The sequence below is a fragment of the Hemiscyllium ocellatum genome, chromosome 1 (assembly GCF_020745735.1).
Source record: "Hemiscyllium ocellatum isolate sHemOce1 chromosome 1, sHemOce1.pat.X.cur, whole genome shotgun sequence".
NCBI lineage: Eukaryota > Metazoa > Chordata > Chondrichthyes > Orectolobiformes > Hemiscylliidae > Hemiscyllium > Hemiscyllium ocellatum.
Genome location: NC_083401.1, coordinates 97459498 through 97480542, shown reverse-complemented (window position 1 = coordinate 97480542; position 21045 = coordinate 97459498). Strand labels below are relative to the sequence as shown.

At 41.7% G+C, this 21045-nt stretch overlaps 1 protein-coding gene across 3 annotated transcripts in view; it reads right to left on the bottom strand.

Annotated features, from left to right (window-relative positions):
* Positions 1–21045, bottom strand: part of ociad2 (OCIA domain containing 2) — a 45418-nt gene that overhangs the window by 12406 nt on the left and 11967 nt on the right. For 2 of the 3 annotated variants that reach the window (XM_060824277.1, XM_060824290.1), the window contains exons 2-6: positions 19885–19966; positions 17235–17288; positions 16247–16294; positions 12419–12548; positions 8832–8945 (exon numbers count right to left, since the gene is read on the bottom strand). In XM_060824277.1, the coding sequence (XP_060680260.1) occupies positions 8832–8945; positions 12419–12548; positions 16247–16294; positions 17235–17288; positions 19885–19966 (428 nt within the window). The remainder of the gene's footprint in view (positions 1–8831; positions 8946–12418; positions 12549–16246; positions 16295–17234; positions 17289–19884; positions 19967–21045) is intronic. The other variant, XM_060824282.1, reaches the window with a different exon arrangement.

The window sequence follows — 21045 nt, the reverse complement described above, 5'->3', positions numbered from 1 at the left end:
CTCTCCAAGATGGTGGTAGGCATTTATGCAAATAGGAGTGATTGTACATCTCCAACATCAGCCCTGACAGAATCCCGATAAACTCCATATAAAACTCACCCGGGAGACCATCAGGGCCAGGTGCTTTCCCACTCTGAAGTTGCCTAGCTGCCTCCTGTATTTCCTGAACTGTCAAGGGGACGTTAAGGAGAAAGGCCTGTTCCAAGGTTACCCCTGGAAGGTCAAGGTTCTTAAAAAAGGTCTCCATTTAAGCCCTCTTGTCTTCACAACCTTCAGACCAATACAGAGTAAAAGTTCCGAAAAGCCTCATTAATCTTTTTAGCATCGTATGTAAGGACCCCGGCGCTGATTGCAGTAATGGATTGGGGAGCATGCTTTTCCTAGTCAGGTACGCTAAATACTTCCCTGGCCTATCCCCATATTCGAACAACCTCTGTCTTGCAAAAGCAAGCTCTTTCCTTGCGTTTTATGTCAGTATTGAATTCAAGTAGCCCGGAAGGCCGTGATCCGCTGTAGCTTAGTCACTGAAAGCTCCGCAAAATGTGGCGTCTCAAGTAGACGCTGCTGTTCCTCCTTCTGTCGTTTCCGGCTAGCCGAATAGCTAATCCCCTAACAAAGGCCTTAGTGGTCTCCCATAGCATAGATGGACTACTAGCCATGCCTGAGTTGATAGTCAAGAATTCCTGAAACTCCTTCAAAACGTATTCCACAAATTTGGAACCCTTAAGAAGAAAAGGATCCAAACGCCAGTGCTGCAAACCTAGCCCTTCACTCTTGGCCTTAGCCTCCAAATTTACTGCCGCGTGATCAGAGATAGCTATATTCCCAACTTTATAACCCATACTCGAATCCAGAAGGGCCGAGGGAGCCAGAAAGAGGTCAATCCTCATGTGACATTTATGTAGATTTGAAAAAAAGGTGAAGTCCCTGCCGGTAGGGTGAAGACATTTCCAAATATCCACCAGCCCCAACTCCTCACAAAAGTCAGCCACCTGCTTGGCCTGTGAAGAAATAGTTGGGGGCCCACAAGGCATCCTGTCCACTGTCAGATCCAAAAGACAATTAAAATCCCCCCCCCGCCCCACCATAATAATGCGCTGTGTTCCAAAAGCACTCAACTTAGAGAAAGCACTAATCAAAAATTTAAGGGGATGCGCCGGAGGACAGTAGACGTTTAAGATGCCATATTCCTCCCCATGTATCAGGGCTTTAAATATCACAAACCGTCCCTGCTCAAATAATGTGAACAGAAGATTTTTCTGAATAAGTACCGCCACTCCCCTGCTTTTAGTAGTAAAGGATGAAAAGAATACCCGGTCATAACCCCCCTGTTGGAATTGTAGGTGTTCCCCATCATCAAGATGAGTTTCCTGCAACAAAGCGATATCAAACCTTTCCCTCTTTAGGCTAGAAAGCATTTTTTTCCTTTTAACAGGCGAATGGCTTCCCTCAATGTTCCAGGTGCACCATTTAATAAGACACTTAGCCATATCCTCTTTCTGAGACCCTTGAACCCCTCAGAGGGAGAACCCTGCTTACAAAGTGCTGAGCATAAGTAAATAAAGACTCATAGCATCGAAAAACTATATATACAAAAACTACTCAATCATAACTGTAAACAAACTATTACTACCAAAAAACTACAAAGAAAACCAACTACAGAACCTTGAATAGAAGACTCTTCCCCCTGCCCATAGGGGGCACTCACCCTATCCATCCCCTCCTTCACAGCTCCTTCAATCCAGACTGTGCCCCAGCCTTAGGCCAGAAAAAAAAACAAGGAGATGATCCTTAACTCAACAGAAAAAAAAAGACAAAGTCCGGATGAGCGCTCCATCCATCCTTGGCTTCATGTCACCCCTACTTGTGACTAAAAGAGAAGCAGAACAAACAAGAGAAAAGGGGGAGAGACAACAAAGAACATTCACAAAATTTCCCATCAGGAAATCCAGTTCTTAAAAGAAAGGAACAACTTATTCCAAAGTCTTTCCTCCCCTTTCCAAAAAGGAAATTATTAGGGAGAAAGAAAGGAATTTAAAAAAGGAAGGGAAAACATGGGGAAAGATAGAAAAGAGCACAAACATTAATCATACTCTACGGGCCAATCCGTCTATTTTAAAGTGTCCACAAAGCTTTTAGCCTTATCCGCCAAGGCAAATGTATAAACTGAATCCTCGGGGCTAAAATGGAGCACTGCGGGGTATCTCATGGAGTGCTGGATACTCAGATTCCTCAGCCTCTTTTTAATTTCATTGAAGGACTTCCTCTTTTGAATTACAGCTGCTGAAAAATCATGGAAAAACATGATTTTTGACCCCTTGTACAGCAGTGCCAGTGGATCTTTTCGCAGGGATCTGGAAACTTCTATGACTCTTTGCTGTTCCTTATATGAATGGAAGTGCACTAGGACTGAGTGGGGGTGCTACACTGGGCCTGACCTGTGCACTGTAAACCGATAAAGCCCTTTCAATCTGCAGCCTGCTGGACTCGATGTGAAGACCCAAAAACTTCGGCAGCCAGCTTTCAAAGAAGCTGACTGGCTGCTCACCTTCCTTACCTTCAGGGAGCCCGACAATTCGGAGATTTATCCTCTGATCTCAATTTTCGAGGTCATCGATATAGTCTCGCAAGGCCCGCACCTCTCGCTCCAGCACCTGGATCTGACTGGATGAGGACTCCATCGCAGCTTACGAGACCTTAGTTCGACCCTTCACCTTCTCCAGCCTCTCCCCGAGGCCCTGGATCTACTTCTCATGCTTCTGCAGCATGGATGCAATAGGTTGGACCTGGCCATGAATCTCCCCACGGATCTCCTCAATCACAGCCGCAACTTTCAAGGTAAGTCTCTTCATTGCCGCAGCCAATTCCTGTGAGTCTGTCGGGTCCCCAGGGGCTTCAGGAGAGGCTACTGCTGCTGTCTCTGGTGTGGAAGGTGCGGAGGGGAGTGTCCTGCTGTTTGCTCGCTGGTTTTCCCTTTGGCATCCTTACCACTCCCAAATATTAGCAAATATGTGTTCTGTAAGGTTTTAAACTAATAATTCCACAACATAAGTTGGCCAGGGATGGCAAAAAAACACCAGTATGCCTTGGCTGTTAGGCAGAGCTGTTCACAGCAGTTCTACAGAATCGCCGCCATCTTGCCAATTCCCCTTCTTGAACACACTTAACAAATTCCTCTCCATCTCAACCCTTAACACTATGGCAGTCCCAGTCTATGTTTGGAAAGTTAAAATCCCCTACCCTAACCACCCTATTATTCTTACAGATAGCTGAGATCACCTTACAAGTTTGTTTCTCAATTTCCCTCTGACTATTAGGAGGTCTATAATACAATCCCAATACGATGATCATCCCTTTCTTATTTCTCAGTTCTACCCAAATAATTTCCCTGGATGTATTTCCAGGAATATTCTCCCTCACCACAGCTGTAATGTTATCCCTTATCAAGAACGCCACTTCCACTCCTCACTTGCCTCCCTTTCTATCCTTCCTGTAGCATTTGTATCCTGGAACATTAAGCTGCCTGTCCTGCTCAATCCTGAGCCATGTTTCTGTAATTGCTATGATTTCCCAGTCACATGTTCCTAACCATGTCCTGAGTTCATCTGCCTTCCCCGTTAGGCCCCTTGCATTGAAATAATTTATTAGTCCTACCTTGTCTCTGCCTGCCCTGACTGTTTGACTCGCTTCTGTTCTCAACTGTACCAGTCTCAGATTGATCTCTTTCCTCACTATCTCCCTGGGTCATTACGCCCACACCCCTCCACCCCCACCTGACTAGTTTACATCCTCCTGAGCAGCTCCAGCAAATTTCCCTGCCAGTATATTAGTCCCCTTCCAATTTAGGTGCAATCTGTCCTTCTTGTACAGGTCACTTCTACCCCAAAAGAGATTTCAATGATCCAAAAATGTGAATCCTTCTCCCATTCATCTGCTCTATCCTCCTATTCCTGCCTTCACTAGCACATCGCACCAGGAATAATCCAGATATTACTACTCTCGAGGACCTCCTTTTTAAATTCCTGCCTAACTCTCTGTATTTTCCATTCAGAATCTCAACCTTTTCCCTTCCTATGTCATTGGTTCCAATGTGAACAATGACCTTTTGCTGGCCCGTCTCCCTGTGAGAACATTCTACACCCTCTCTGAGACATCCTTGATCCTGGCACCAGGGAAGCAACGCACCATTCTGATTTTTCGCTGTTGCCACAGAAACGTCTGTCTGTACCTCGGACTAGAGAATCCCCTAACACAATTGATTGCTTGGAAACCGATGTACCTCTCGTTGTATTAGAGCCAGTCCCAATACCAGAAACTTGGCTGTTTGTGCTACACTCCCCTGAGAATCCATAACCCCTACATTTTCCAAAACAGCATACCTGTTTGAAATGGGTATAGCCACAAAAGACTCCTGCATTAGCTGCCTATCTCTCTTACCTTTCCTGAAGTTAACCCATCCATGTGACTGTATCTGAGACTTCCCCCCTTCCTGTAACTGCCATCCATCACATACTGTTGCTGTTGCAAATTCCTCATTGCTTCTAACTGTCTGTCCAACCAATCCACTCAATCTGATAAGATTCGCGAACAACAGCATTTATGACAGATATAATCCGCAGTAACCCTTAAACTCTCTTTATACTCCTATAAGAAGCACATATCAGTCTACTAAATGCCACGTTTGCTCCTTCACAATCTACAGACCCAGAAAATATCACCGTCTTATTCCTCAACAAACACTGCCCCAGGTTAAATTCATAGTTATGGCTTATATTTTAAGTTTAATCAAGAGACATATCTTCAAAAACATATAATCAAGAAAAATCCCACTCTATTCACTACTGCAGACTTTCTGTAGTCCACTTAAAACAATTAACTTATCTGATTCTGTGCTGTGAACTTCACCCAAACAGGTTCCTCCAAGATCAATTGCGAATTTCACTGTTTGTTAATTTTCCCAGATGTACTCTGATGTCCAGCGATACATGAATTCAAACAGCAAAGGCAGTAACTGTGCAGTTTCACTGCTGTGTCAGTTTGTTTGTTTGTTTGTTTCTTTCTTTCTTTCTTTCTCTCTCTCTCTCTCTCTCTCCTGCACTGACCTCACCATGTACTTCCTTTGTCTGTTCTTCTCCCTTTTAAACTGCTGTTGTTCTGACTTTTTTTTCCCAAAGTTCCAAAACAATGCAACAGCATATAAAACAGTAATTGCTGCTTCTGGAATTCAAGGAAATCACCTTCAGCACCTAAATTACCTCAAAAAAAGGAGCAGCTGTTACAGCCAGAAATTTTTCCATCCTCCATCTTGGATTACCCAGACTCCATTTAATGCAATATATTTTGTTTGAACATTTTAAATTACTTCTTTCAACATTTCCCACCCTTTTCTGCTACTTTTTTAGTCAAGGTGATAAATCACTCTTAAACAGCCTCCCCCTTATATCTGTGAAATTAGCATTGCTCAAGCTTAGCTTTGTGCTTGCAAGTGCAGTTTGATGCTCTTAACCTTGGAATGGAATTCGTATTGTATTATGGTTGCTTTTTCCCAGTGGGTCTCTTACTGTGAGTTTATTAAATAAAGGTGCTTTATTAACCAATATTACACGTAAAATCGTAGTGCCTGTTTGGTTCAACGATATATTGTTCTAGGAAACTGCTGTAAAAGATTCTATTAAGGTTTCTTTGATTGATCTAGTCCAAGCAAAGATTAAACTTTACTTTGTTACAAGTTCAAATTATTTGTCACATACTACTCTGTGTAATGGTGAAACTACTGTTAGCAGATCTATTAATATCGCCCATCAACGTTTTCTGACTCCTGCTATTCCTAATCTCCACCTTTATTCGTCCTCTTTCTCACAACCATCTTATGGCATAATTTATTATCAGGGCTGCTCTTATTTCTTGTCCATTCTGCCCATTATTTGAAATGTTGTGTATGGTCAAATAATATTTTCCAGCATTGGTCACCTTGGAACCATGATCCACAATAACTGAATTAACACAGATTAGATAGAAGTACACAATCATAAATCAATGTATTTTCAACACAAAAAAAACAATAAAATAAAGTCAGATTTTGTTGCAAGTTAATTTGTCTTCTATTAATATAGCAAGCTTTAACCAAGCCACATTACCAGTAGGGTGTGGAGGCTTTGGAAAACCAGGATGTTGTCTGGCTTGGAGGGTATTAGCTATGAGGAGAGATTGGACAAACTTGGATTGTTTTCACTTGAATGTCAGAGTCTGAGTGTCGACCTCATTGAGGTTTACAACATTATGAGAGGCATAAATAGGATGGATAGTCAGAGTCTTTTTCCCAGGGTAGAAATGTCAATTACTAGGGGACAGACGTTAAAGGTCAAGTTGGGGGATTGGGGAGGGGGTTAAGTTTAAAGGAGATATTTTTTCACATAAAGGGTGGTAACTGTCTGGATGCACTGCCAGAAGAGGTGGTCCAAGCAAATACTATAGCAACACTTCAGAGGCAACTTGACAGATACATGAATAGGCAGGGAATAGACAGATATTGACTATGAAGAGGCAATACATTTTTTGTTTAGAAAGGTGTCATGTGTCAGCTTAGGTTTGGTGGGCCTGGGCTATATTGGACTCAGTTCTTAAGTTACACTAGGAAATTCAAATAATGAAGGAAAACACAGGAGAATGGAGGAAATAATCAACAAAACTTCTTATTTGTTTCAAACTTTGACCATTTCTAATGCATCTGGGTACTTTTTACTTTACACAGTGCCCAAAATTAGTAGCTAGCTCAACCCTCGAATGCACTTTGATTTTCAGTTGTTGAAGAAACAGCTCACTGAACTTGTGTCCCTCAGGTTCTCCGTTAGAACACCAAACAGTGGGCTGGTCTGTTTTCAAACATGATAGAGAGAAACTTTGGAATTTGGAACAAATGTTAGTGTGCTTCTTGGAATGATCAAGGCCAGAAAGCATACGTGGTATTGATTCTGTGGGCTTTGGAATCTCACAGAAAGGTGAAAGCAGCCCCATGCAAATTCATTTACAAACCACATCTACTCTGACACAGTCAAAGTAGACACCAGTAGATCAAGTCCGTAGACACATGATACCAGGTTATAGTCCAACAGATAGCTCCTTCGTCAGGTGAAGTCAGTTGGCATTGTGTGACTTCTGACTTTGTCCACCCTAGTCCAACCCAGTAGATTAAGCATCCTTTCTCACCAAAACAATCCAGTACAAGCTTAATTCCTGGACAGGATGGAAAGTCAATTCCTGGAAATTTCTTGCAACTGTTTATAGCCTGGTTCAACCAATTTTAGTAACAAATTTAGATTTGTTTTTAGAGCCACATTTTTTATGTGTAGTGTTATCAATGTTGACCAAAATAAAATGCACAATCTCATTCATTTTGTTTTAATCCATTCAGGGGCTGTGGCTTCGTGGACTGGGCCAGCATCTATTGCCCATCCCTTTGAGGTGGTGGTGGTGAGCTGTCTTCTTGAACCACTGTATTCCGTTAAGTGTCGGTCGACCCATAATGCCATTATGAAGGAAGTTCCAGGATTTTGATCCGGCAATGCATGAAGGAAACGTGACATATTTCCAACTCAGAATGGTTGAGTAATTTGAAAGGAAACTTACAGGTATGCTATTCTCATGTATCTGCTGCCCTTGTCCTCTAGATGGCAGTGGCTGTGGGTTCAGAAGGTGCTATCCAAGAAGCTGTGGTGAATACCTATTGTGCATCTTGTAGGTGATACACACTGCTATTACTGCGTGCTGCTGGTGGAAGGAGTGAATGCAAATCAAGCTGGCTGTTTTATCCCAGATGGTGTTGAAGAGGGTTAAGTTAGTTAAGAGTTAACATTTTGGCTATATAGTTAGAAATAAGTGAAACTAGAACTCAGAAAAAAGGCATTAAACTGTCAAATTTAGTAGCCATCAAACGCTTTGGTTGAGGAACAGATGATGCCTACAAAAACTGTGGGAAAAAATTGATAATATGGGACAACACATGGATGTTCAAGTGTAGGAATTATAATTGCAAAATGCATCCTGTAATCGGCATAATGTGTAAAGGTGTTCTGTAAGTCAGTGAGCTTTGATCTCTTTTAAAGTTCTCTATGCATGCACAAAATAAATGATCTTTATCTGTTCTTGTGGAGTCATCTATCAATTTGTCCAATGCCCCTACTGCAGTCAAGCTTATGTTGGAGCTGCATTCATTCAGGGAAGTGAGGAGTATTCCAGCATTCTCCTGTTTGGTGTCTTGGAGGTAGTGAACAGTTTGGGGAATTCAGGAGGTGAGCAACTCAACTGAAGTTTCCTAGCATTTGTCTTGGTAATGAAGCCACAGTTTGACTATTCCAATTCAGTTTCTGGGTCAAAATCCTGGAATTCCTTCCCTAATTGCATTGTGGGTCAACCCACAGCATATGGACTGCAGCAGTTCCATACCACCTTCTCAAGAGTATCCAGGGACGGGCAATAAATGTCGGCCAGCGAGCGACATCCACAAACCACAAGAGAATGAAACAAAGAAGTAGAGAGCAGAAAAAGACAATGGAATGTGGAATTGAAGAGAATGAAAATGTAAATGGAGATAAAAAGGGAACTAGAGCTAAAAAGAGCCGAGCTTGAAGAGAAAGAGCGAGAATGGGCATTGTAGGAGCGAGATATGGAATGCCAGCTTAAAATTATAAATAAAAAAAAGAGATATCAGGTGACTGAGCTCACAGTGAAAATTTGTTTCAGTAAAGCAGATGACATACTGTTAGTATTATTTATTTCGGGTTACGGTAGCAAATAGACTGCACTGATTTTGCAAATGTCAAGAAGTAATGTACCTGATGTCAGCGGGGTTTGTGGGTGGGGTTGTCTGTTGAGATTTCTTGCAATGGTTTGGGCATCCATGAGGTCTATCTTTGTCGTGATGATGGTCACAGCCATGATGGGGCCTTCTGGAAGACATAATCTTGTAAGTTATTACAAAATATCAAGCATGTTCCCAAATGCAAAATCACTGGAGACAGTTCGCTGAAATTAAACAATGGGTTGTACTTTACAACCTCCCAAACCAGTGAATTTGGAGGTGGTTAAGCATGTAAAATAAAGCAAGTGATCAGCCCACCATCCTTCTACCCAGCTCCATTCTGTCCCCCATATTATACAGGGGTGGTTAAAGTGCCAGGCAGCCCATCCTTAGGCGTACCGAGAATTGGCAGTGAACTGTTAACTATCTCTTAGAGTCACATTCCACTTCCACCACAAGTTTTCAACCAGACCTAGGGTCTCTAATCTCTGCCTACCCACTTACCTTCAAATCCAAGAAAGCTGTCTTCCTGGTGACTATCTGTGCTCCCAACAGTGGCTGCCACTCTCCTTCAGGACTGCTGTGACTACAGAATGCCTGTCAGTCCTATTATACAGGAGCTATCTGCAGTCTGGAGGGAAGGAGTTAATTTTATCCCAATTGGGGGTGTATGTTTCATCCTGCAGTAATTAGGGCCATCTGGGGTGCCTGGATTGATGGTTGGTACAGTGTTGACCAGCACTTATCCCCATAATGACTTGCCAATAATTCACTCATTAATTTTGCTTCTCACTCTACAGGAATTTCCTGAATCATTCTAATATTTTCCATTATTGTAATATCAAGGATGGGAGGAAGCCATTTGGCTCATTAAGTGTCCAATAGTTCTTTCAAAGAGAGAAATCTGATTGATCCCCTTTCTTGGGCAGAATCTTCCATTATGGTGTCAAATTTTGATGGTTCTTGTCAGGCTGAGCATGGCTTCTGCTTGGAGATGGATCAGTTTTTGTTGCACATTAATGTAATTCCCACCTCATTATACCCCCACCATTGTTCCACCAAGGGATCAAAGATCCTGGTGCCATTCATTGCCCACAAGCCAAGAGCATCTCCTGGGCTCTTAGAGTGGACATGTGCAGCTAAGCATTCCTGTCTTTCCACACGTTCCTGGTCAACCAGCCTCCAACGGCCGAAAAGACATTAGCCCAAGATAAATTCAATGGAGTGTGCCTATTAAATTCCAATCTTGCACCTTCATTTATCTTCTGTACTCAGTGCGATTTAGATTATCATCACGCGAGATTAAAACATCCAATATCAACTGGGGCATGGTACAGCCAAAAGCTTCCCCCAAAGAGAACAAATGAGCAGATTTTCCCTCCAGGAGCAGTAACCTCCCTGTTGCATGCTTTTTATAGGCAGTCAGAAATCAGAAGGCTGATATTGCACACTCATAGAAAAGTTATTTGGGAAGGGGGAACTTAATTTTAGTGAGCTGGCCATTGGATGAGCATTTATGATTGGCAAATAATTGCAAAATATTGCAATTCCTGACATTCACCACTGGGCAGGTCTCTGATAAGTATATTTGCTGCAGACTGAAAGTTTGCCAGGTGGTTGACAGTGAGGAGAAAGGTGTCAGGTTACAGGAGGATACAGATGGATTGGTCAAATGGGCAGATCAGCGGCAGATGGCATTTAACCTTGAGGAAGGTGTGAGGTGTTGCACTTTGGAAGTTGGAACAAGATCAGGGAGTATTCAGTGAATTGTAGAACACGAGGAAGTTCAGAGGAACAAAGGAATTGTGCAGTGCTTGTCCATAGATTCTTAAAGGCAGTGGGACTGGTTAATAAAGGAATCAAGCATATGGGATACTTATAATCCATATCATGACTGATTAAGATAAGATCAGGGACATCATGATGGACCTACATAGGATTTGGTTAGCCCACAGCTGGAGTTCAGCTCACTACACTATAGGAAGGATGTGATTGTCGTGAAAGAGATATAGAGGATGTTCACCAAGAGGTTAGCCATGATGGAGCATTTTAGTTATGAAGAGAGGCTGGGTAAGCTCAGGTTGTTTTCGAGAAGAGAGGGTTGAGAGGTGACCTGATTTTTAAGATGTTTAAGATTATGAAGGGCACGGACAGCATAAATAGAAAGCAGCTGTTCCGCCCAGTCAAAAAGTCAATAACAAGGGGGCACAATGTTAAGGTGAAAGGTTTAACGTTTAGAAAGATTTGAGGAAATTTGTTTTACCCAGAGGGTAGTTGGAACCTGGAATGCAGTGTCTGGGAGGATATTTGAGACGGGTAACCTCACAACCTTTAAAATTGGGTCAGAACTTGTACTATTCAAGACTATGGGCCAAGTGCTGGAAAGTGGGACTCGTGTAGATTTAGAATAATTTTTGCCGGTGCAGACACAACAGACGAAAGGGCCTCTTCTGCACCAGATGGTTTTATGCTTGTCTACCCATTTTTAAGATCTCGAGAACTCAATAATCATCATTTACTCTCTCATCAGGATTTTGATTTAAGGACTGTCATACAATTAAGTCCAGCTGTCCACCTTGCTTCCCACTTCCTCTCCTTTCCCACCAATTTTGTTCTTTATCAAATATTCATCCAATTCCCTCCTGAAGGTTACCATTGTATCCACCTTCTAACAAGCTAGTCAGTAAGGAAGGTCCGAGATCCTACAGAACAAAGAAGAAGCAGCATAAAGACATAGTGTCATACAGTACAGAAACAGACCCTTTGGCCCAACTCGTCCATGCAGTATCCTACTGACTTTATATTGGACCAAGAAGTAGCCAAAAATCAAAAAAAGAGAGAGCAGCAATTGGGGCAGTAGTTATTTCCAAAGATTGAGCCAAAGCAGAAGACTCAGGGAGAAAAGCATTTAAATAGCAAAATATACAAATAACTAAAATAACCATTTCAGAAAAGAACAGAAATTTCTCAAGGAAGGTAAAATTGGCAGAAAGGTTGGACAATCACAATATAGATGACAGAAGGTTCTGTGGAAGGGTCACCAGATCCAAAACATTAACTCTGATTTCTCTTCACAGATGCTGCCAGACCTGCTCAGCTTTTCTAGTGACATAAGTTTTTGTTTCATTTTGTTTTCAGTTGGTTATTTTCTATTTTTGTTATACATCAAAGAAAATACTCAAATGTTTCCTGCCAATTTTAATTTTACTCCAGTCATACATCATTGAGAAACACATAATTAGTCCAACAGTTTCTTCATTTCCTTAAGTTTCTCATGTGTGTCAGGAACATTTAAGAACAAGAAGAAAATAGGAAAGATCCATAAAGGAAAACAAATGGCAAGGATGGACATACAGAAGAGTAGCAAATAGAAGTTGAAAAAGAAAATGAAAGTATTTAAGTGAAAACATAAAAACAGTAAAGCATCACAGGAAACAAATTATGCAGATTTTAAAAATCTGAACATGGCAGGACAGCAAATCACAACTTGTGAAGCCAAGATATCTGAACAGCTTGATAACAAAAGCTCTAAGTATCGATCCGATGGCATTACTGAAAGGTTATAATTAAATTTGCTAAAATGCTTTATGTATGTAGATAAACTTATGGAACGTTACTTACCCAAAAGGGAAGTTTCTAAATCCATAAGGAAATGCAGTTCCAAAAGGGGGAAAGCCTGCATTTTGAAACTTTTGACGACAAGCTCCCACATAAGAGATTTTTCCAACCACAAAACCAAGAACTCCAGCAACTGCCAAACAAAATACAAAGGCACTCTTAGTCAGGCACAGTTACTAGCATCTTAGTGATCTGGTGTAGGTACACCTACTCCCTCCACAAGCAAGAATAGAGCTCCTTGTTTCCACCCATAAGTCCAGAAGACCATGAGAAATAGGAATTGGACTAGGCTGTTTGGCCCCTCAAGCCTGCTCAGCTATTCAAATGGATCATGGCTGATCCGACATTCCCCACATCCACTTTCCTGCCCTTTCAAAGTAACCCAGGATTCCCCTAATGATCAGGGATGTATCCATCTCAGCTTTAAATATACACAAAGATTCTGTGGGCTGACTGTGGCAAGGAGTTCCAAACACTCACAACCCTCTGAGAGAAAAAAATTGTCCTTATCTCAGTCTCAAATTAACACCTCCTTTATTCTGAGACTATACTTTCTAGTCCTAGACTCTCCCATGAAGGGAAACATTCTCTAAGAATTTACCCTGTCAAGCCCCTTAAAAATGGTCCAATATGCATTTCAATGAGATCACCTCTCATTCTTCTAAATTCCAGTCAGTAGAGTCCCAATCTGTTTAATTTCTGCTATAAGACAATCTCTCCATACCAGTGATTATTCTAATAAACATTCTCTTAATCCACACAGTGTCTGACATTATTAGAAAGAGCCGGGTCACTGTAACATGAATATCAAATCCTTCAGAACTGTTACCTTACACAATGCTGGGAAGTGGCAGTCTGATATATGCTCATTGACTGAGAGGACTTAAACTGAATAAAACTGTTCATCACCTTGATGTTGTGTTTGAGAGATGAATTCCCAATCTCTTAACTGCACCATTGCAAACTATAACAATGACAGCTTAACATTTATACATCGATTTTACTATTTGCCGAGGTGGTTAACAGGAATGACAGCAAGAATAAAGAACAATACAGCACAGGAACAGGCTCTTCACCCCTCCAACCCTATGCCGCTACGTTTTGCCCTTCCATACTAAAATTGTCTTCACTTCCAGAATCCACATCCCTCTAGTCCCTTTCTTTTCATGTATTCATCCAGGTGCTTCCTGAATGCTGCTATTGTGTCTGCTTCCACCACCTTCTCTGGCAGCATGTTCCAGGCATTCACCATCCTTTGTGTGAAAAACGTGTCTCGCACATCTCTTTTAAACACATACACCACCACCCCCCACCCCCCCCGCCTCCGCACCTTGAACCTGTCCCCAATTAACTAACTCCTCCTCCCCGGGGAAAAAGCACCATACTTTCCACTCTATCTATGCCATTCACAATGTTATAAACATCTATGAGTTTGCCCTTCCACCTCCTGTGTTCCAGTGAAAACTAACTCAGTCTAGCCAACCTTTCTTCATAGCTAAAATCTCTCATACCAGGCAACACCTGGTAAACCTTTTCTGTACCCACTCCAAAACATCCGAATCCTTCTGGTAGTGTGATGACCAGAACTGTATGCAATGTTCCAAGTGTGGTCTAACTAAAGTTCTATAAAGCTGCAGCATAACTTGTCTATCCTTATACTCAATACTATTCTTCCAATGAAAGGAAGCATGCCAGAAGCCTTTTTAACTATCTTTTCTACCTGCACTGCCACCCTCAGTAATCTGTGGACCTGCACACTCGGCTCCCTCTGAATATCAATATTCCTATGGGTTCTGCCATTCACTGTATAATTTCCACCTGTACCTGACTTTCCAAAATGCAACACCTCATATTTATCCTGATTAAACTCCATCTGCCACTTTTTTCTGCCCATGCTTCCAATTGATTTATATCCTGCTGTATCCTCTGACAATCCTCCTCATGTTCTGCAACTCCATTAATCTTTGTGTTGTCCGACAACTCACTAATTAGACCAGCTACATTTTCCCCAAAATCGTTTATATAGATCATGAACAACAGAGGTCCCACCACTGCTCCCTGTGGAACCCTCCATTCTGAAAAACATCCTTCCACTGCCACCCTCTGTCTCCTATGACTAAGCCAGTTCTGTATCCATTTTGCTAGCTCACCCCTGATACCATGTGATGTCACCAGGGACCCTATCAAAGGCATTACTGAAGTCCATGTAGACAACATCAACTGGTTTTTCCCTCATCAATCATCTTCGTCACCTCCTCAAAAAACTCAATCTAGTTAATGAAACATGCCCTCCTGTGCAAAAAACCATACTGTCTATCACTAATAAGTTTTTGCTCCTGAATGGGTATAGATCTTGTCCCTGAGAATCTTTTTCAACAATTTGCCTACCACCAATGTGAGACTTAATTAATCCTATAATTCCCAGAATTATACCCCAGGAGTATCACAGGTCACTGATGGATAAAGGTACCTTTAAGGGAGCTATTTTTCAGGCTGTCTGTACATGCTGGTAGTTTGTTACTTCTCCCTCAACTGTTCAAATTTTCCCAGTCTTATACCCCATAGCATCAGATTGTGTCATTAGTTTTTAATATTCTCAATGCGTTAAATTCAAGCTTGATTGGAGTTTTTTTTAAGGGGTATTATTTAAACTGATTGTCCCAATCCGAATTTGTTTTTGTCTCTTGGCAACCATCCACACTAGCTGCTGGACCAAAAGGTTGTATTATATCTTGTTCAGAACACTTGGTGTTGTCAGGTAGTTATGCTAGCTTTTAACTCTCTTAAAGGTACAGGATACCCACATCTTCATGACATCAGTAATTTGTTGCCTTGCCTCCCTCAATATTCTGGAACAGATCCCATCAGGACCCTTAGACTTATCTACCGGAATATTTTTTAAGATGCACAATGCCGCTTTCTTTTTAATAGCAACTTGGCTTAGAAACTCGACACACCCTTCCCTGAGATCATCTCCACCAATTCCTTCTTTTTAGTGAATACCAACACAAAGTGTTTGTTTACGACCTCACCTACCTTGCTACCTAACGATTCTGTACCAAGCTGCAAACAGAGATATCTGGACAGCTGACCAAAAGCTTAGTCAAAGAGTTAGTTTTAAGGAGAATTTTGAAAGTAGACAGTCAGCTAACAAGGCATTACGCTTCAGGAAATAAATGCCGGTTGTTGAAAACACAGCTGACAATGGTGTAGTAATTAAAATTGAAAATGTATCGAGGACCAGAAATGGAAGAGTGTAGACATCATGAACATTTACCTAGTTGAAGGATGTTACAGTGATAGTGAGGAGGGATGTATTCTCTCCTGCTAACCACGAGATAAGCTCTAAACCAAAACAAAGACAAGGTGGATTGGTAGCAGCATACTACCTCATACTGGTAGAGGTGGCCAGTACCACAAAGTACTTGGAGTGGTCATCTTTGAAAATACCATACCCACGGTTCACCATCACCTTCTCCAGGGGTGCTCAACAAGGCAGTAAACAGAAAGAAAGAACATGGAGCACAATTCCCAGCTGCTAATTCGTTCAACTAACTGGGAACAGCAGGCAATGGAGGTTCTAGAATGGCTGAGGTGAAAGAAACAATGTAGATGAAAGGCTGCTACCTACATTTTTCCCAGTTTAATTTGCCAAGACCATAGAGGAAATCTCACACATAGATTGTAACCTACTCAATATAATGCTGTATTGGGGCTACACAAATTAAAATCATTTGAATTTTCTGACATACTTTTCTATGTTTTGCAGTTTCAAGCACTACTATGTACAGTTCACTACTATGTATACAGTAAAACAAGTCATTAACTTACGTGCGACTTTAGGAATCGACCCAAATCTCTTTGAAGGTGAAAGAATCCCTATATAGGGTACAGAAAAAATTATTCCAATTTAATCCACCAATTATTGTCTTTTATTTGGCAGAAGAGTATATTAGCTTTAAGTTTTGAAAGTAGCTTCCTCAAACTATAGGGAAACTGAAAATTTTCAGTCTAAAAAATAAAGAACTTTCCTTAACAAATGTTTACACTCCCATCCCATTAGGGGCAGCACGGTGGCACAGTGGTTAGCACTGCTGCCTCACAGCACCAGGGACCTGGGTTCAATTCCCGCCTCAGGCGACTGACTGTGTGGAGTTTGCACGTTCTCCCCGTGTCTGCGTGGGTTTCCTCCGGGTGCTCCGGTTTCCTCCCACAGACCAAAAGATGTGCGGGTCAGGTGAATTGGCCATGTTAAATTGTCCGTAGTGTTAGGTAAGGGGTAAATGTAGGGGTATGGGTGGGTTGCGCTTCGGCGGGTCGGTGTGGACTTGTTGGGCCGAAGGGCCTGTTTCCACACTGTAAGTCTAATCCCTTAAAAGGAGAAAACCTCTCTCTTCTTTGAGCTTGCTAACTGTTTTTAATGCTTATTAATGTAATGGTAAATTTTTTGCCCTCTATATACCTCAGTGATGATTCTTCAATCTGCCTACTTGAACAGCCATTGTGTAACGTACCCTGCTCATTCACACGACAAATTTCCGAATGAGATTGACACATCAGCCCAGACACCAAAAGTTATAGCTAAGCTGATTTAAAAACCATTAAAGGTCAATGAACTGTTGTAAGTTAAGTAATATTAAAGTGGTGTTCATCAAGAGTGAAAACAAAATCTACATCCATTTCCTTGGAATTTCTATGGATCATCTGCCAGAAATACAGTGGTTAAGCCAAAACAACACATTGGAGATTCAACTCAACTTTATTCAACTGATTAAGTTAAGTAGAACATTATGAACTGATAACTTCTTTGTAATATTACCTTTGTACACCAATCCTTGAGTAGCAAGCATACTTGCAATAGATAATGGCAAAGCTGAAAACAAGAAAATTCATAACAGTGAAATTCCATTCTGTCAAAACCAACATCAATCAAGGATAATCATCCCAAATACAATGCGTGCAGGGAGCTAATGTTTCATGGCTGAGGGAAAGAGCTTGAAGGAAATTTCCTGTATTATCTTCAGATTTCTTCCTTACATCAGAAGGGGGGTTATGGGCAATGTAGTGTCCTTGCTTCTAAACCAGAACTTCAAGATTCAAGTGACTGCTCAGGACGTGATAACCAGACAACCTGTGCCATAATGCAGCCAAGCAGCTTGATTAACAATCAGGAAGCACTTCAAATGTTCCAATGGCAAAGGGTGAGTACAAGGGAGATTGACGGCCTGTTCAGAATCATGAGGTAATTACAATGCAACAGCCTGTCTATGTTAAAAGACTCCAGAGGCAGAGTCCTGGCATGTTCAAGTATTATCCTTATTCTGAGGGACGATCACTCTTACACTTGATTTATTTTAACTCACGTAGAACAGAACTCAAATGGGCTGGAAGACAGCTGTAACTGGAAGTAACACATGAACTGCAGCAGTTTAAGAACTAAGTTCACCATCACCTGCTTAAGGGCAACTATGGACAGGCAATAAATGTTGGCCCAGCTAGCGACTCCCAGATCCCATGAGTGAAATTTTAAAAGAAAAACTGAGAGGGGGTGCGCATTGGTGAGTAGGTCAGCTGGGTTGGGGGTGAATGAGCAAAAAGTTCTGATAGTGTCAGGGAATCATCTCTTAGTTGTAACCTTCTAAGTTTTACTCAGTATAATTAAGTGATTATAGCCACCCTGCTCTCACAGAGGCGAGTTAACAGTTTAAATTTATCACATAACTAGTCTCTGAAAGTAAGAATGCAGATGAAGCAAGCAAGTGGTATGTTGGTTTTCAAAGTGATAGAATTGAAGTACAGAAGCAGGGATGTCTTACTGCCTTGGTGAGAATTGTGTGCAGTATTGGTCTCCTTATCTGAGGCAGGATGTTCTGGCTATGAAGAGAGTGCAACCAATGTTTACCAGACTGATTCCTGTTATGGTAGATGATTGACATATGTAGAGAGACTGGACAGGACTGTATTCACTGGAGTTTGGCAGAATATTGCAGGAGCTCAAAGTAACCTATAAAATTTGAACATGACCAGACAGGTTAAATGCAGGAAGGATGTTCCTGAAGAGCAAGGGGTCCAGAGCCAAAGGTCTCAGTCAAGGTTTATTAGGGTAGACCATTTAGGATTGAAATGAGGAGAAAGGTCCTCACACAGAGAGTGGTGAATCTGTGGAATGCCCTGCTGCAGAAAGCAGTTGAGGCCAAAATGTTGCATGTTTTCAAGAAGGAGTAAGGCATAGTTTAGATTACATTACTTACAGTGTGGAAACAGGCCCTTCGGCCCAACAAGTCCACACTGACCCGCCGAAGCGCAACCCACCCATTCCCCTACATTTACCCCTTTACTAAGACTACGGGCAATTTAGCATGGCCAATTCACCTGACCCGCACATCTTTGGACTGTGGGAGAAAACTGGAGCACCCGGAGGAAACCCACGCAGACACGGGGAGAATGTGCAAACTCCACACAGTCAGACACCTGAGTCGGGAACTGAACCCAGGTCTCTGGAGGCAGCAGTGTTAACCACTGTGCCACCATGCCGTCTCTTAGGACTAAAGAGACTAAACTGTATGTGAAGAAAGCAGGAATTGGATACCTGAGTTGGATATTCTGATATGGCCATATTGAATAGATGAGCAGGCTCAAAGGGTCGGATGGCCTATTCCTCCTCTTACTTCCTATGTTTCTATAATGTTGAAATCTTGAGATTTGATCCTGCAAAGCAAATTATCTGGTTGGGTAGCTTTCTTTGCTAATGTCGGTAAGTGAAGAAGAGGGTCAGAAGCACTCTTTGTGAAACATGAAGAGCAAAAGGATTACTAACTGGCACCACATCCATTCCCAAATCATTCATGATCAGAATTTCAACAACTCCCAAATCCTATTTAGCAGCAGAATTCCTCATCCCAGAGTAAGGAATTGCATCCTGTGCAGGTTCAAATACCTTCCCCTGCTCTGGGAATTAGATCCTTCTTTTCATCAAAATCTGCTAGCCCCTTTCACAAAGTCAGAGATTGGATCCAATTCGTCCTGCAACCTCTTCTCCAGTATTCCTGTCCATCTGGAAGCCAGTCAGACTGACACTTGGGCAGGAAAACTGCCATTGATGTACAAAACACATAGTGGCCCAGGGCCCAGAGTTCCCAACTGTTAACCAGAGAACCCACCTCCACTTTTGACAAGTCACAAAACTAAACTTTCCTCCTATATCTCCACAATTATTGTCAGAGATCAGTGGATTATGTAAATATGACAGGGTGCAAGGTCAATAATGTAAAGTCCAGAGAATCACAGTAAGAATAATTGCATGAAACAGATCTACACAGTAATCCCAACCAGGAGTGTACATTCTTATCTGGTTATTCACAGAATCATAGTTACTTTGACCTGCTTAGACTTGCAGAAAACAGGACAAAAGTGAAAAAGATCAACAAAGGGTGTGACAAATTATCAGAAAATAAGCAAATAAAACTTGCCTCTGTACCAGAAGCTTTCACTCTTGCATTCCATTATAATCTTGCCAACTTTCTCAAAATTAGGTCTGTTCACATATCCATCCTGTGTATACAAAGTCAGTTACTTAATCAGTCATAATTCTGTTGATGATTGAACTGTTTTACAATTACAGCTATCAATAAGAGGATAATAAAAAAAGAACAAAGAGAAGTTACAGCCCAGGAACAGGCCCTTTGGCCCTCCAAGCCTGAGCCAATCCAAATCCATTGTATAAACCTATCGCCAATTCCTAAGGATCTGTATCCCTTTGCTCCCCACCTACTCATGCATCTGTCCGGATGCATCTTAAATGAATCTACCGTGCCTGTCTCTACTACCTCTGGTGGCAACGCGTTCCAAGCACCTACCACCCTCTGTGAAAAATACTTGCCATGTGTATCCCCCTTAAACTTTTCACCTCTCACCTTGAAAGCGTGATCTCTCATTATTGAATCCTTCACCCTGGGAAAAAGCTTATCTCTATCTACCCTGTCTACAAAATTAACTAAATCATTTCTCTGATAATATTTCCATATCCTGTAGTACTTGGTCATCAGTTTCAATACTCATTAGTCAGCTTATTCTTAATTAGGGCTCCAAACCAATACAGATCTACACCCACTTCTGTCCAGCTTTTGGAGAACATTTTATTGCATTCCTTACTGTGCACTTATCCGACATCTATTGAAATTGTGGGAGAACTTCCTCGTTCTCCATCCTGTTGGAACTGTGATTTCCCCACCATCCGGTAGTATTTTTGGGCAGTGTTAATAATTCAAATTTATTTTTAAAAGTGCATATTTTCTGATGAAAGAAGGGGACATTGCAATTAATTTTGGATTTCCCCAGAAAAGTAAATTCATGGACCTATTGTTGTTAGGTTCTTTGCCCGAGGTTTTACACACGAGGTGCAAATTGCTCACACCAACTTCTGCAAACAGTTAAAGTTTATTAAAGTCTGTACAAGCTAGGTGACCCCCCCCCCCAGTGACCCTCTTCACTGGCGTGCAAAGTCGAGTCAAAAGAGTCGATCAAAGAAAACACATCCCCTTTAGATTAGATTAGACTTACAGTGTGGAAACAGGCCCTTCGACCCAACAAGTCCACACCGACCCGCCGAAGCGAAACCCACCCATACCCCT